This window comes from Pogona vitticeps, chromosome 3, assembly GCF_051106095.1.
Source record: "Pogona vitticeps strain Pit_001003342236 chromosome 3, PviZW2.1, whole genome shotgun sequence".
Lineage (NCBI taxonomy): Eukaryota > Metazoa > Chordata > Lepidosauria > Squamata > Agamidae > Pogona > Pogona vitticeps.
The window spans coordinates 26,625,885-26,640,770 of NC_135785.1; the positions used below are offsets into that span (position 1 = coordinate 26,625,885).

General features: G+C 41.1%; 1 protein-coding gene across 1 annotated transcript in view; it reads left to right on the forward strand.

The window, feature by feature from the left end:
• The first annotated feature begins 7,005 nt into the window (after positions 1–7,005).
• The window catches only part of DHX36 (DEAH-box helicase 36), a 43,538-nt gene continuing 35,657 nt past the window's right edge, over positions 7,006–14,886 (forward strand). The window contains exons 1-6 of the mRNA XM_020781931.3: positions 7,006–7,326; positions 10,317–10,435; positions 11,706–11,922; positions 12,625–12,663; positions 13,519–13,689; positions 13,781–13,860. Of these exons, the coding sequence (XP_020637590.3) occupies positions 7,117–7,326; positions 10,317–10,435; positions 11,706–11,922; positions 12,625–12,663; positions 13,519–13,689; positions 13,781–13,860 (836 nt within the window). The 5' untranslated portion in view covers positions 7,006–7,116. The remainder of the gene's footprint in view (positions 7,327–10,316; positions 10,436–11,705; positions 11,923–12,624; positions 12,664–13,518; positions 13,690–13,780; positions 13,861–14,886) is intronic.

Consider the following 14,886-nt stretch of genomic DNA (forward strand, 5'->3'; position numbering starts at 1 on the left):
ATCCTGGTGCCAGATGGGAATAGGAGAGAACAATGACAGGGTGTTAAAATTACTGCAGAGAGAAAAAAATCTTTCCTTTCCTTGGGTACTGCTTACTCTGAGACTTTTCTCTCCACTTGAAGAATCAGAAGATCGTGGTAATTCCATGAGATTTATGGTGGTGGCCTGAAAAATAGCCACATTAGCTACTTTCCCCTGACCCAAATGCTCAACACAATGTTGAAATGGAGAAAGAAAATCAAATGAAAAGTAATGGGTAATTTCAATTGCTCTCACATTGACTAGATAAATGCACATTCCAATCAAGACACAAGATAAAACATCTCATTACCCTAAGTGATTATACCCTAGAACAGTTAGCTATGAAGGGAGATGCCCATTGACTTCATCCAAAATAGAATCCAGAACCTAGAAAGAAAGGCGAGGGTTTATGTGCCAATAAAAAAAATAGTCAAGGAAGTCTAACAGAGTCACAATAGGCTTTACAAAGGAAGAAAAGAACAGATTGGTAAGAAAGAAAAGAAAAAAAAAAGGTCTAAAGTGAAAGTCAAAAGGTTGAATGTCTTCAGAATGTTTTTGGGCTTGCTTAGAACATGAACTAGAATAGAAGCTGAACTAGAATATACACCAAACTCAGGCAATTATGAAGCCCAAGTGGCCAGCAGCAGTGGCACGTACAACACAGCAAGAGAGCAGTGATCATGTCAAACTACCTATTGAACCAAGGAGGCTAGCGCTAAGGAGGCTTCCTTCAGGAATGGATTTTTTTTTCCAAATGTGAAAGACAAAAAGGAACAGAACCTCAAATAAAGGAAATGCAGTCCAAGAATAAGGGACATGCAAAAGGATTTTGAGGAGAATATGTAATTAACAGAATTAAAATCAACAATAACAGTATTCTTTAAATAAATCTGAAATAGACCACTAACTGCAGGAATAGTTAGCCTATTGGATGCGAACAGAGTTTAAAAAGAGTTAAAAGGAGGATAAACAAATAGGAGAGAAACTAAATTATTGACTTATATCTATCTCCAATAAAGAAACAGTAGGACAGACAGCTGTGCCTAAACTTACGTATGTTTTCAGGGAACTGAGGCAAATGGTAGTAAATACTGAGGTTATAGACCTGACAGACTGAAAACAAATAAACCAGCATGTCTGGCTGTTTTCATCTCAGAATTATTTAAAATGTCGTATGTGAAATTGCTGTTTTTCTAACGCAGATATGTAACGTGTCCCTAAGATTGGCCTCTGTACCAGAGAAGTGGAAAATGAATGTTATACCAGTAGAAGGAGAGGGAGGAGAGGGAGGGGAAGCAGGACAGGGGGAGGGAGTCTCCAGGAAAGAGAGAGAAATCTAAGAAATTATAAGGCACTTAGCTTAATATCTATTCTAGGAAAACTAGTGGGAGGCATTATTAAAATCAAATTATCATCTATCACAGGTACAGAACAAATTTTTGCAGAAAAAGAATCAACATGGTTTCTACAGAGGTAAAATACTGCCTTATCACTGAAGAGCTCTCTAAAAGACTTAATTAGCATGGGGTCAGTGGTTAGTGTAGTAGATACTGTTAATACATTCAAAATCCTCTGGATTAGTCCCTTACAGAAGTCTGCTGAGCAAATTTAAAAACGAGTCATGGTGTCAATTCTGCTTTTCTAAATATCCATCAGAAGGAAGGAAGGAAGGAAGGAAGGAAGGAAGGAAGGAAGGAAGGAAGGAAGGAAGGAAGGAAGGAAGACTCTTTCTCTGTAGGGTAGAAAAAGACAGCTTTTTACTTTATGCCATATTCACCCTGGAATCACAAAACAACCCTCATTCAGTTAATATTTGCATATTTGTCAGTAGACCACCCACATCCTACTTAAAAGTCATGGAAAAAGAGAAAACTTCTTATAGATATGTAAATAATCTTATGCCCATTTGAATTCAACAAATTAAAAAGTGCAGGTGGAACTGAAGCTGGATAAAAGTCATATTTTTTCAGGCTAGCTTACTGACCTCCAAAACCCTGGATCTGAACCTGGTTGAATGGTGGGGTGCAAATATATAACAACTACTACTACTACCCACAACACGAACCACAATAATTTAACTTGGATGTCATGAGTTCTGCCGAAGAAGATCTGGAATCTGAGGGGTTAATTACAGCTGAGGAGAATCCTGGGCAATCAGAATCACAGGCAGCTGAATCACCACCAGATTCTCCTCCCCCAGTAGCCAGAGTAAGGGACAAGCTTCGGCAAGGACTCATGACATGGAGATCCGAAGCCTGCATGAATGTTTCCCATAGGAACATCAGGTCAACCAGCCCTGAGTATTAGGGTTGATCTTCCCCAATGCAATAGCATTGTGGCACAGTGGTTAAACTGCAGTGAAGGTGTTCATGATCTGAGTTTGATTCCGTTGAATTCAGGTAGCTAGCTCAAGGTTGACTCAGTCTTCCATCCTTCCAAGGTTGGTAAAATGATCACTCAGCTCTGGGGGGGAATGTTGTTTGCGTAATTATATTCCAAACTGCCCAGAAAGAGCAGTATGTAAGTATGTAAGATGAAACAATAACAATGCAACAACACAATCATTGTCATCATCTCCTTTCTACAAATATATGCTTTTTATATCTGAATGAAAATACACATACACTAATCACAAAATGCATAAAGTCTATTACCTTTCATAAGTAATACATTTCATGCCTTCCTGCATTTAGTACTCAAGAGCCAACCCAACAGATGTTTAATTACATCAATGCGTCCTTGCACTTCAAAAGATTTGTTAAGAATTATACTTTCACTGACTGTCCTGAATAATCATTAAACATTGTCCTCAATCATTTTAAGAGACTAAGAAACAGCAATATTGCCACGAAAATGTTCCCATAACCATTGTGCTATCGCTCACCGAATTCATCTAATTTGAAACTAATACAACTTTTGATGACTGATCTTAGGAAATGGATGCAATAGGAAATATTTGGTTTTATAGACATTCTCTTGACAAAAGGACACTGCAATTTCAGTAGCTATTTATGAATCTTTGCAGATGCTATTTTTAATTTACATCAGCAAAAGTAATGGCACAAATTTAAAGCCAGAGAGATAAAACACTTCAGTTATCTGCACAGCAAACGAACAACGTTGTACTCTTCTTCAACTTCATGAACATGGAGAATAAACTTGGAGCAAACTGTTCAGGGAAGGTTAATTAAGGTGAACTACTCTGGCAAGACAGATTATGAGCTCTGCACTTCAAGACAGTCATGAGCCTCTGTTCTGAAAATCACAGCAGCATCACACACCATCATATTCTGGTAACAATACTATATATTTCCTATCAAAAACATGGGGAGCTGTTTTCTACAATGTCAGCCCCAGAGCTCAGAAATAATGCATTAATTTAACATTATGTTAAAATTGTTATGATTTTGCATTAAATAGGAGATTGAAAATCACTGTCCAGAATTTCAAACATGATAATTTCCTAGACATACCCGGAGATATTGGGGATTAGACCTGCGGCCTTTTGCAGCCAAAGAATGGGCTCTACCATTGAGTGATGGTCCTTTCTCAAGATCTTGATCACCATCAAAATGTGATACTCTAGCACAGTCCTTATTAATATTACTAATATTTGGTTGCCACCATCATTGGCACAGCAAGAGAGGGGTGGGCAGTTTCAGAAGGGCCAGTTCCACCACTCCACCAGTAGGGCAGAGCCATACTTAGCCCGCAAGTCAACCTTTGCCCACCCAGAATAATAGGAACTATCTGATTACACACAGATCCAAGTACATCTAGTATCATTTAATGATTAAATGGTATAATGAAACTCTCTGCACAGCCACTGTCGATGTCCACAGAACATAATAGCCAGTGTTATCTTTCAGTTTAAATAGCAGATTGTGCTGTGTGATGTGTCTTGTCTTTTTCTCTTTCTTTGCATGTCTGCTAAGACATTCTACATTGTTTTGGGGATTAGTGAGTTCTGGCAACAGGGAGAGCAATAAAAAGCCATAGCATTTCATTGTGTCTGTTGTTTCAAGATTTTTTTTAATGGGACTGGACAATTAATCTCACAAATTTCAGTGTATTTGTGATGGAACCAGAAGAGCCTGCTGGAGGTTGAGCCAAAAAGAAAAGCTGGAGAAATTAATCTCTATCTGGGAAAGGGAGGTTGGATTTTAGCAGTGGGCTGTAACTCAATGCACACTTAAACAGAACTCTGCTTACATATTTTACCGGTTGATATGTTGTAGGCAGGCGTTGCATCACGGCCTCTCCCATTTTGAAGAGACCCTTGTCCAACAGGCCGAGGCAAAGAGGAAGTCACAAAAGCAGCAAAATCAGGGAGCTGGACAGGGGACAGATTGGATTTGTCTTCAGTGTGGAAGGGATTGTCTAGAATTGGCCTCCTCAGCCACACTACAGTCTTGCCCCGCTTTACGATTACCGCATTTAACAACAAATCCGCTTGATGACAATGTTTTTTTATCGTGAAACAATGGTTTGAACGGGGCAAATCCACTTTGTGATGATCGGTTCCCTGCTTCGGGAACCGATTTTCGCTTTACAACGATCAAAAGCAGCTGATTGTCGGGTTTCAAAATGGCACCCAAAAATGGCTGCCCCTATGGAGGATCTTCACTGGACGGTGAGTTTTCAGTCCATTGGAACACATTGAACGGTCTTCAATGCATTTCAATGGGCTTTTTAATTTCGCTTTATGACGTTTTCGCTCTACAGCGATTTCGATGGAACGAATTAACGTCATTAAGCAAGGCACCACTGTAGATGCTGTTCCAAGTCCTCCATACAGAGCACGTTACCATACTCTTTCGAGACTGAAGGATGTCTAACCTAAATGTTGTAATAAATAACATTTCATATTTTTCATTCTAAAACTGCTTAGGCGCGTATGTTTATGGCTGAAGACATGGCTTTTTAAAGGAAGGGTATTTTAAAGTGGCAAGCCTGGGTAGGGCTGGTCAGAATATTTATGAAAAATAGTCTGCTTCTGCAGGATAAATAAATGGACTATTCATTCCTCTCAGACGATGTCCAATATTGGATTTTTATGAGTACAAGAATAGAACCCAGCATCTCTCTCTGTCTGTCTATACTGTAATACTTTTCTCCACTAAAATCTCTCATCCACTAATTTGCTCCAAAGGACTAGGACAGCATGCTTTTCCCAGCAGAGAAGTACCGGGAAGAGGAAGAGAAGAAACTGCAAATTCTGACAAGGGCCACACTGGATTTAGGCTCCAGTTATTATTTGCAAAACACTATAGTAGCGTCTTGCTATTTAAGCAAAGCGTGCTGCTTATATACCACCCCAACTCTTATGAACTACTGGCCAGCTGGTTAATTTTAACTCAGTGTGCATCAGTAAGTTACATTGAACCTCATTTACTGTTTTGCTGTCTGTTCACCCTATTCTGTAAGATCCTAAAAGTTCTTTTTGAATCGGTCTCCACCATCCTCTAGAAATTACAGTATACAGTATTTGTGTTTCACTTCCTCTGCACCCCTGATTTCACAGAATAGCTGTCTGGGCACCAGGTAAGTGAAACCTGCCTTTATAAATGCATCCCTGATCTCCCGTGTTACTTTTCTCTATTGCAAGCATCTCATTTACTTTTCTTACTCCATGACCGTTAGGCGTCTTCAAGAGACCTTGGGTGTTTCTGTTATAAAAGCAGTCTTGGGTGTTTCTCTGTTATAAAATTGTTATTCAAAGATCTATGTAATACTTTGTCTTATTTTATTAGTTGTCTATGTTATACTGGAAGCTGCCTAGAGTGGTCGTATAGACCAGATGGGCAGGATACAAATCAAATCAAATCAATCAATCAATCAATCTATTTGCACTTACAGCCTTCCCTAATGACTCACCAAATGGAAGTTTGCAGTCTAAAAGGCATCTACAAAATTCCAGGTTCGGGACACCGCGATAAACGCCACCAATTATTTCTATATAGCGTCTAGCAACATAGTTACTTCTACAACGTCTGGCAAAAACAAAAGAAAAAAAACACAAACGTGTTGTGCTACCTTAAATATTTTTATATATTAATGTCAACTTTCCTGGACCTTCTTAGTTCACTTCTTGAGACATATGTGTTTCATGTTGACAAAAAAGGGGGGAGGGGAGGCAGAATGTTGCAGCACTTCAAAGACTATCGATTTTATTTCATTGTCCCCTTCCGCAGATCAAAGTCCAAAATTTGGCTTTACAGATGATCCGCTGTTTTCATCTGCTCTCCTGATGAGCGCAAAGCACTCCAGTGGGTTTTTTCCCCAGACCACAACTCCCACAAATCCGTTATTGCTGGAGACATAGACACAGGATTCTGGGAGTTGTAGTAAAAAATGGAGTACTGTACCACAGTTCCTGGAATACCGCTTAAACTCTGCTGGACGAAAACTCGCTCGGCAACAAAGCTTTAAATTGCATCTCAAGTATTATGGTCACCTCTACGAACACTTATCCCACAGAAAGTATCAAAAGTCTCCTCCTGGAAGCAACGTGATGATTGTGACAGACTACTGACTCGCCCACTGGCCTCACCCCTGCATCTGTGGATTAAACGCCTCTCATCTCCCACAACAGGGACTAGAACCTTGGACAAACCAAGAACGTTCTAACCAGCAACCCGAAGGGAATCACAGGAGCTTCTAGAACACTGGTTCTTAACCTTGTGTTACTCAGGAGTTTTGGACTGCAACTCCCAGAAGCCTTCACCATCAGCTGTGCTGGCTGTGGTTTCTGGGAGTTGCAGTTCAAAAACACCTAAGTAACAAAGGTTAAGAACCACTGTTCTAGAACCCCATCGAGTTACCACGCCTCCCAGTCCCAGCTGCACTGCCTGCCCACCCGCCCTGCTCGTACATAAAAGCAAGGCGGACGTGATCGCCTTCCTCCCACGACCACCATGGAAGGCAACAGGGAACCCTCCATCTCATGACTCCGCCCCCCGTGCCTCAGAGCGGAAGTGACCATTTTTTGTTCGGACCGGCTGGAAGCCGGGGCTAGTTCCGCTTCCGGTGCTTTCCCCCGTCCGGCGGCTTAGGAGGTCTCAGGAACCAGGAGCTTTTGGTGCCGGTAGCAGGATGAGTTACGAGCACCGTCGGGACCGGAACCGCGGCGGAGGACCCCGGGCCTCTCAGGCGTCCTCGTCGTCTTCTTCTGGCCGTGGGGGCGGCGGGAGAGGCGGAGGCGGAGGTCGGGACCGGCCGCCGCCTCACCTGAAGGGCCGCGAGATTGGCCTGTGGTACGCGCGGAGACAAGGGGAAAAGAGCAAAGAGGCCGAGAGGCAGCAGGTGAGAATGGGAGAAAGGCGAGCGAAGGAGGGAGGGCTGCCAAGCACAGCCTTCAACCAATCCTGGTTCTTTGCTGACGGTATCTTTAGGATAATTCATGTCTAGCTTCTTTACCTGTTATCTTTTAGCGTAGGTACATTGGCTGACGGGGTAGCGTTGAGGGTTAAACCACAGAAACCTCTGTGCTACGAGGTCAGAAGACCAGCAGTTGTAGGATCCAATCCACGCGACGAGTGAGCTCCTTTTTGTTGTTGTTAAGTCGTGTCCAGCTCTTCGTGACCCCATGGAGCAGAGCATGCCAGGCCCTCCTGTCTTCCACTGCCTCCCAGAGTTGGGTCAAAGTCATGTTGGTAGCTTCACTGTCCAGCCATCTCGTCCTCTGTTGTTCCCTTTGCTTCTTGCCTTCACACTTTCCCAGCATCAGGGGCTTTTCCAGGGAGTCTTCTTTTCTCATCAGATGGCCAAAGTATTGGAGCCTCAGCTTCAGGATCTGTCCTTCCAATGAGCACTTTATTTTTCTTTAGAATCGATACATTTGATCTCCTTGCAGTCCAGGGGACTCTCAAGAGTCTCGTCCAGCACCACAATTCAAAAGCATCAATTCTTCAGCGGCCAGCCTTCTTTAGGGTCCAGCTCTCACTTCCATACATCACTGCAGGAGAAAACATAGCTTTGACATGCGAACCTTTGACGGCAAGGTGATGTCTCTGGTTTTTAAGATGCTATCTAGGTTTGTCATCACTTTCTTCCCAAGAAGCAGGTGTTTAAAATTTTGTGGCTTCTGTCACTGCCTCCATATCTTCCCCTTCTATTTGCCAGGAGGTGATGGGACCAGTGACCACGATCTTAGTTTTTTTATGTTGAGCTTCAGACCATTTTTTGCACTCTCCTTTTCACCCTCATTGAGTTCCTGTTACTGGTCAATTTCGGGTCTTGTTTTTCTGGCAAGGAATTAGGCAGACACAACAGCTGAACCAAAGGCCCAATTTTATTTGAATAGCAGCAAACACAAGGTCAGTTGGGCTTCTCTTAAAAGCAGAGAAGACCCCGAAAATACTGAGTACATATGTTTTATAATGATACAAACAAAGAGCAATAAAACTGCTGCACTACAGTTCTATTGGGCACTGGAACCCCAACTTTGGATCCAGTCCCTCATTGGGCAAATGATGCCAACTACGCTAATCTATTGGTAATTTTTGAATATGCATATTGTGCCTCCATCTTTCTTTCTCACCTGCCTTGTCTTTTTCTGTTTCCTTATATTCGTTAAGAGCTGCCTCTAAAACTTTGTAATATTTTTGCAGGTTCGGTGTCAGTGGGGGGGTTCTACATAATCCATAGAACCATATGGGTTCTTGGTTTTCTTCAGAGGGACGAACTTTAAATCTCCCTTGTACCTTTCTGGCTGGGCTGTTCCTGACTGAAGCAAAACAGCCGATGTATCTCAGATGAACTTCCTCCCCCCTCTTTGTTGCCTCCTCTGCCCAATCAGCCAGGTAAACCAAACACTCCAAAGCAAAGCTTCCTTCAGAGGGCCACGGAGGTGACAAAGAAAGAACCACTGGCCAAATTTCTGTACATAATTTAATTTATGTGTGTCTTCATCAGCCCTGATTGCCTGTCCACAAGCTCTATCCAGTTTTCCAGAATACAGCTGAGGGGCATCACCCTTACCGGATGTGCCTTGCTCGTGCATGTTCCTATGCCTCACAAGTCTACTGCCTGGCCAGGTCTTCCTCCAAGGGCGCCTGGGGTCACATGCAACCCACGCATGTATCAAAATCAGACCCCAGTTCGCTACGCACTGGTTTTCATCCCTTGGCGTCATAGGCCACAGCCTCAGCACAAGGGATGGGACATCTTCACAGCAAAGGAGAGGTCACCAACCAGACCCCTGGAGCCCACCAGGGGCACTGTCTTTCAGGTCACCCCCTTTCTATGATCACTGTCTTTCAGGTCACTGACCTAGGAGACCAGGATGACTGGGGCGGCCTGATCCCTCCATTGAGGATTTCAATAGTCACCAGAGACAAGTCGGCCAGTGCACTAGATGTTACCGGCCACACCCGGATTCTAAGCTTCTCTGAGGCCTGTGTTTTGTCTGTTAAGGGATATACTAAAATCTAGTTTGATTCTGCTCCGGTATCACTCCCGTCGCTTGTCCAAGCTCCTGCCAGTCTAGCAGTTTGAAAGCATGCAAATGCAAACAGATAAATAGGTACCACCACGGTGGGAAGGTAATGGCATTCCATGTTTAGTTGTGCTGGCCACATGACCACAGAAACTCTATGGACAAACGCTGGCTCTACGTCTTGGAAACGGGGATGAGTGCCACGCCCTAGTGTTGGACAAGACTGGACTAAATATCAAGGGCTCAAGCCCTGTTGTTTAGTGTAACAAGTTGCCCTTGAGTAGGCTCAAATGAATTGATGGGATCTACGGAACAGTTGCTGTAGCAGACCCCTACTGGTTTAGTGGGCCTTATCCTCTACAAGTTACTATGTTAAAGCAATAGGATTTCAGTTATTTTCTCTGAAACTCATAAACAACAGTACTGTATTGTGTGTGAAAGAGAAGAGACAGGGTACAGGGATACATTTTCATCTCCGCCCTCTCTGGGTGGGTGGGAAAAGTAAAAGTGCTTCGTTTCTCAGTCATATTACCAAAATAACTGGTGTAGGTGGTGAAGCTGAATGGTAATGACAGGGACAAGATGACTTAAGTGAGCTTAATTGCTGTGCAGAGATTTGAGTCATATTCTGTGCCTCAAGACACTGCTGCAGCGCTGTCCACATTCCATCAGTAATTTTACTGAGCATGTGGAGGGAAATTGTGTTTTCTGGGCTCCTTTTTGATCTCTGTGTATTCAGGAGAGTATTTTAATCCTTGTGCTGCCATTGCTGAAGCAGTTAACACAAAAATATAGTTAGGTGTTGTATATGCAGTGTGCAGTGATTCATATGTAAATAGTTTCTTTTCCCTCATAGAGAGCTGTGGTGCAAATGGATGAGCGCAGAGAAGAACAAATTGTACAGTTGCTGAACACTGTCCAGAATAAAAATGAAAAAGAACAAGATGCCACGTCTTGGTGGTCTGATGAAGAAGGGTAAGATGACTGTTATGTCCTTTTCATCTTTGGTAATTTTATGCAGGTTTGCTTTTAAAGCTATCATTCTGATGTGGGTGTGTATTCTGTGCAGTTTTGTTTTTGTTTTCATGCTCTAAAAAACTGTGCATGCAGTACAATTTTCTTATCTGCTTGGTATTGTAATAGAGCAGTGTATCACAGAGCTGTTGTTGGAAATGTAAATATTTAACTGAAATGGTTAGTGAAATCTATTGTGACAACATTTTTATTATTTTGATATTTGGAACTTGGAACAACAGTTAATTCAGTTTGGGACAATTAAGATATACTCTTACAAAATTGTATCATAAAGCTAATTGAAACTGTAATTGAACTAATTACTGTAGTGCTGTGTGCAGTTAGCCAGCTGCACAGCTGAATTTCGGCGTCTATTTCTAAGTGAAGAGCTACTTGCTGAATTGCATTAGTCTTGTGTTTCTGTAGTACTGTTACAGTACAAATTCAAATATCTTTTCCAGCATTCATACAGTAATGAATGAGTATGGAGCTTTTGGACCTTCAGATGTTTTAGGTAGTTCCTTGTTATTGCCATTCTGGCTTGATCTTCTGAATATTGAAGTCCAGGAGAACTGGAAGGCCACTGGATCATCATCCATGCTATATCGGTTGCATTGTCTTTAAACATTTGGGATTACTAGGTCAGCAGTCTATTGAGATTGAAGACCTGAGTGTTCAGGAGTCATAGTGCTATGCCCATTACCAGTGTGAGAATTAACAGAATGAGACTTATTCGGGACATGGGCAAAAGGAAAACAGTAAATGCTGGAACTGTATTGGTACTCACATAAGGTTTACAGAACTTGCTGTCACTAATTGAGGAGGTATCAAGATGCATCCCAGTTGCGCAGTTCCATGCATGCTCAGGTGCACAACAGAGACATGTCTCAGCACCTCATCAGTTACTGTGACAAGTTACACAAACCTTATGCAAACATCAGTAATATTACTGATGTGATTAGGAGAAAGGAACGTTGAGCCAAACAAAATAGTCAATTGTTGTTTTCTCTTTGATTATTTAGGATTCACTGACCTTATTCAGTTAGTTATACATCTGTGCCAGATTATAGATCTAAACTGTAAATAATAAAAATACTGAATCTGGGGAGGAGTTGTATACCATATTATGCGGGGAAAAGATTCAGTGAGTCTTAGAGTAGACAAATAGAATTTCAGTTAATTTGCTCTTTTCCCAATTGGAAGGTGTATGAATCATCACATCTTTCTTTAGGTACACAAAGGAGGTTTCCGCCAAACCAAAGCCTGTTATAGAGAAACAAGTTGTGGAAAAGGCTCCTGAAAGAACTAGAACAACCTTGGAAAAAACATTTCTAAACCAAGATACAGAATATCTTTTACAAGAGAATAATCCAGATGTAGATTTAGATCAGCAACTAAAAGAAGAATTGAAAAAGAAGAGGAATAATTCCAGATATATTGAGATGCAGGTACTGAGAGCTTCTGAGGTGGAGGACACAGTTTTTTCAAAACATTTTAATAAGCAAATTTATTTGTATTACATTTTTTCAAATTATTCTGATGTTTTAATAAAGAATTGCTTCATACACCGTGTTCCCTGAAAATATGACAGGGTCTTGTATTAATTTTTGCTCCAAAATATGCATTAGGGCTTATTTTCAGGGGATGTTCTATTTTTTCATGTACAACACTCTACATTTATTCAAATACAGTCATGTCATCTTCTGGTTGCTGCACAATGGTGGAGGGTGAGGTTTCGCTTAACTGGGGCTTATTTTTGGGTTAGGGCTTTTATTACGAGCATCCTGAAAAATCATACTAGGGCTTATTTTTGGTTAGGTCTTATTTTCAGGGAAACAGGGTATCAGCTATCTATGAGGCTGGAATTGCCTGGTGCTATACTAGATTCTCCTGTGTCCCTTTTATTTTGATAGAATAATAATAATAACAACGATGTGGTGTCCTGATCATGTTACTTATCAGAATGTATCACTACTTTTATAGTAGTGACATATGTGCAGTGAAAGAGTCCTTTTTACAGACTTAGTAAAATATGTTGCTAAAAGCTAGCCCTTCCAGTAAACTGTACATTATAATGTTGTACTCTTGAACAAAATTAGCATAAATTATTCTTATTTCACCTAATCTGATTTTTGTTTTTTGTTTTATAGAGATTTCGTGAAAAACTGCCTTCTTATGGAATGAGAAAGGTAAAAAGCTGTTTTGAAATTATATAATGTAGGATTGAGTGTTCAAAGAAGAACCATTAGCAAAGCCATTCTGCACAGCTAGCTGCAGTCTGGTAAATTTATGTTAATAAATAAAAACTCAGAAACAAATTAGGTGGCTGTTTTAATGCTCATGAGCATGGTCATTGTTGTCTTGACCTTGACCTGTGGGGTTGCATGGTTGGAGAGAGTCTTTGGTAGTGTTACTGCCACTTTTGTGTCCAGCTAAAGTTGTGCCAATGAGACTATAGCTAGTTCAGCTCCCCCTTTCCTTTTTGTCTCTTATAAAAATATTCCCATCATTTGCTTCCATTGAGAGGGAAAATACCCACAATGTGGAATGATTGTCTTCTTTTGTCCAGGGTGTGTTTGCAGAATAGGAAGGCTCTGGATCTTGTTTCTGTTGGATGCAATACTGAAATGTTCCATCCTTCCCATGCTGTTGGAGCACTGCATTGCTGACAGAAGAGGTTTCCACCAGCTCTGGTGGTGTACCGCCTCTTGTGCTTGCAGACTTCTCTCCATCTCACAATGGTCCTTGAACCTGGATAGCTATCCAGTTGTCCTTTAAATAGTGCTACATTTTCTGTCCTTTCTTCCATCAATATTAAGTCCTGACTAGCTGGTGAGCAGAGGCAGAATGTGAGTCGGTTCGTTTTCATTGCTGAACAGTTTGGGCAAAGTAGTAGAATATAACAACACTCTGGAGTTTATTTCGATTAGTTTTTGACTGTAGTTCAGATGTTCATTTTAGAGAAGAACAGGCATGTAGAAGCATATCTGTGCACATCAAACTACAGTACTCATTGGGCACATTACTTTTTTTTTTCAAACCAGGAGCTCGTTAACCTCATAAACAGTAGTCAAGTAACTGTTATAAGTGGCGAGACTGGTTGTGGAAAGACTACTCAAGTTACCCAGTTCATATTGGATGACTATATTGAGAGAGGGAAAGGATCTTCTTGCAGAATTATATGTACTCAGCCTAGAAGAATCAGTGCTATTTCAGTAAGTATAATTAGAATCCAATTGCATTCAAGTAATAACCAGATTTGCAAATATGTTGGTTTTCATGAGATATAATTTCTTTAATGTTAAGGTAGCGGAGAGAGTTGCAGCAGAAAGAGCTGAAGCATGTGGTAATGGAAAGAGCACAGGATATCAAATTCGTCTTGAAAGGTACATGATGTGGGGTAATTTTTGTGCATCTTAAGCAATGCTGTAGAGAAATGTCAGATTATGTAGAACTTTGGGTACAGTTTTTAATTAGAATAGCGATCTTTCGATTGAATATTGTTTGGTCTGATATCCTTTGTATGCCACTGCTGGTTTTAATTTGTTGGGGGGGGGGAGTAGACAAAGTTGCTTAACAGAATCTCCTCAGACCTTTTAAATAAGGCGTAATTGTTTTACAGTGTTAATTGACTCCATTATAACTTGCAGGGACATAATTTCCAAGACCTGCTACAGGTGTTGATTTTTGTACATGAAACTCAGTGATGTGGCTAGGTCATTCAGTTTTGTGCTTGTGTTTTGCACAAGGTCCTGCTACCTTGCTTAACTGCAGTAGCAACTTTTGGTCATATGGCATTGGGGATGAAGGAGTTAATTATCCTTTGCAATTGTATCATTACAACTGCTAATTGTTCCTGTTTGTTCTTGTTCATGTGTGTGGAAACATGTCAGTTGAACCTGGAAATATCAGAATAGCTCATATTGGTGTGATATGGACACACTGGATTGTGTAGGGGAAATAGCTTTTTTCATTCAAGAAAACAATTCTGATGAGTTGCAAAGAACGCTATTGTCTCATTTAATGTATGCCAAAAGGAAGTAGTTTGGTTAGTGTTCCAGCTTCTTAGTACTGGACTTGGTAAGAAAACAGGAGAGGAAAGGAGATAAGTATTTAATCTTATGAAGTAAAAAGTGAAGACTATGCTGTGGAAAATGGTACAGCAGGGCATAGAGTGGGACGTGTGTGCACAGTTGATATATCCAGAGGAATGTCAAGAGACAAAAGAAATGAAGTCCGAGTGGAACTATCCACTTTGCTCCAGAGTTAAAAGACATGAAAGATCTCACTTTTTGGTCGTGTTTTTTGGAATTGCACATGTGGGCACAGTGTAACGTTATAGACTCAGAGTGGGGCAATCACCTGAAAGTCTAGAGGCCTTTTGTATGGATCGTGCATAAATAGCCAAAAAG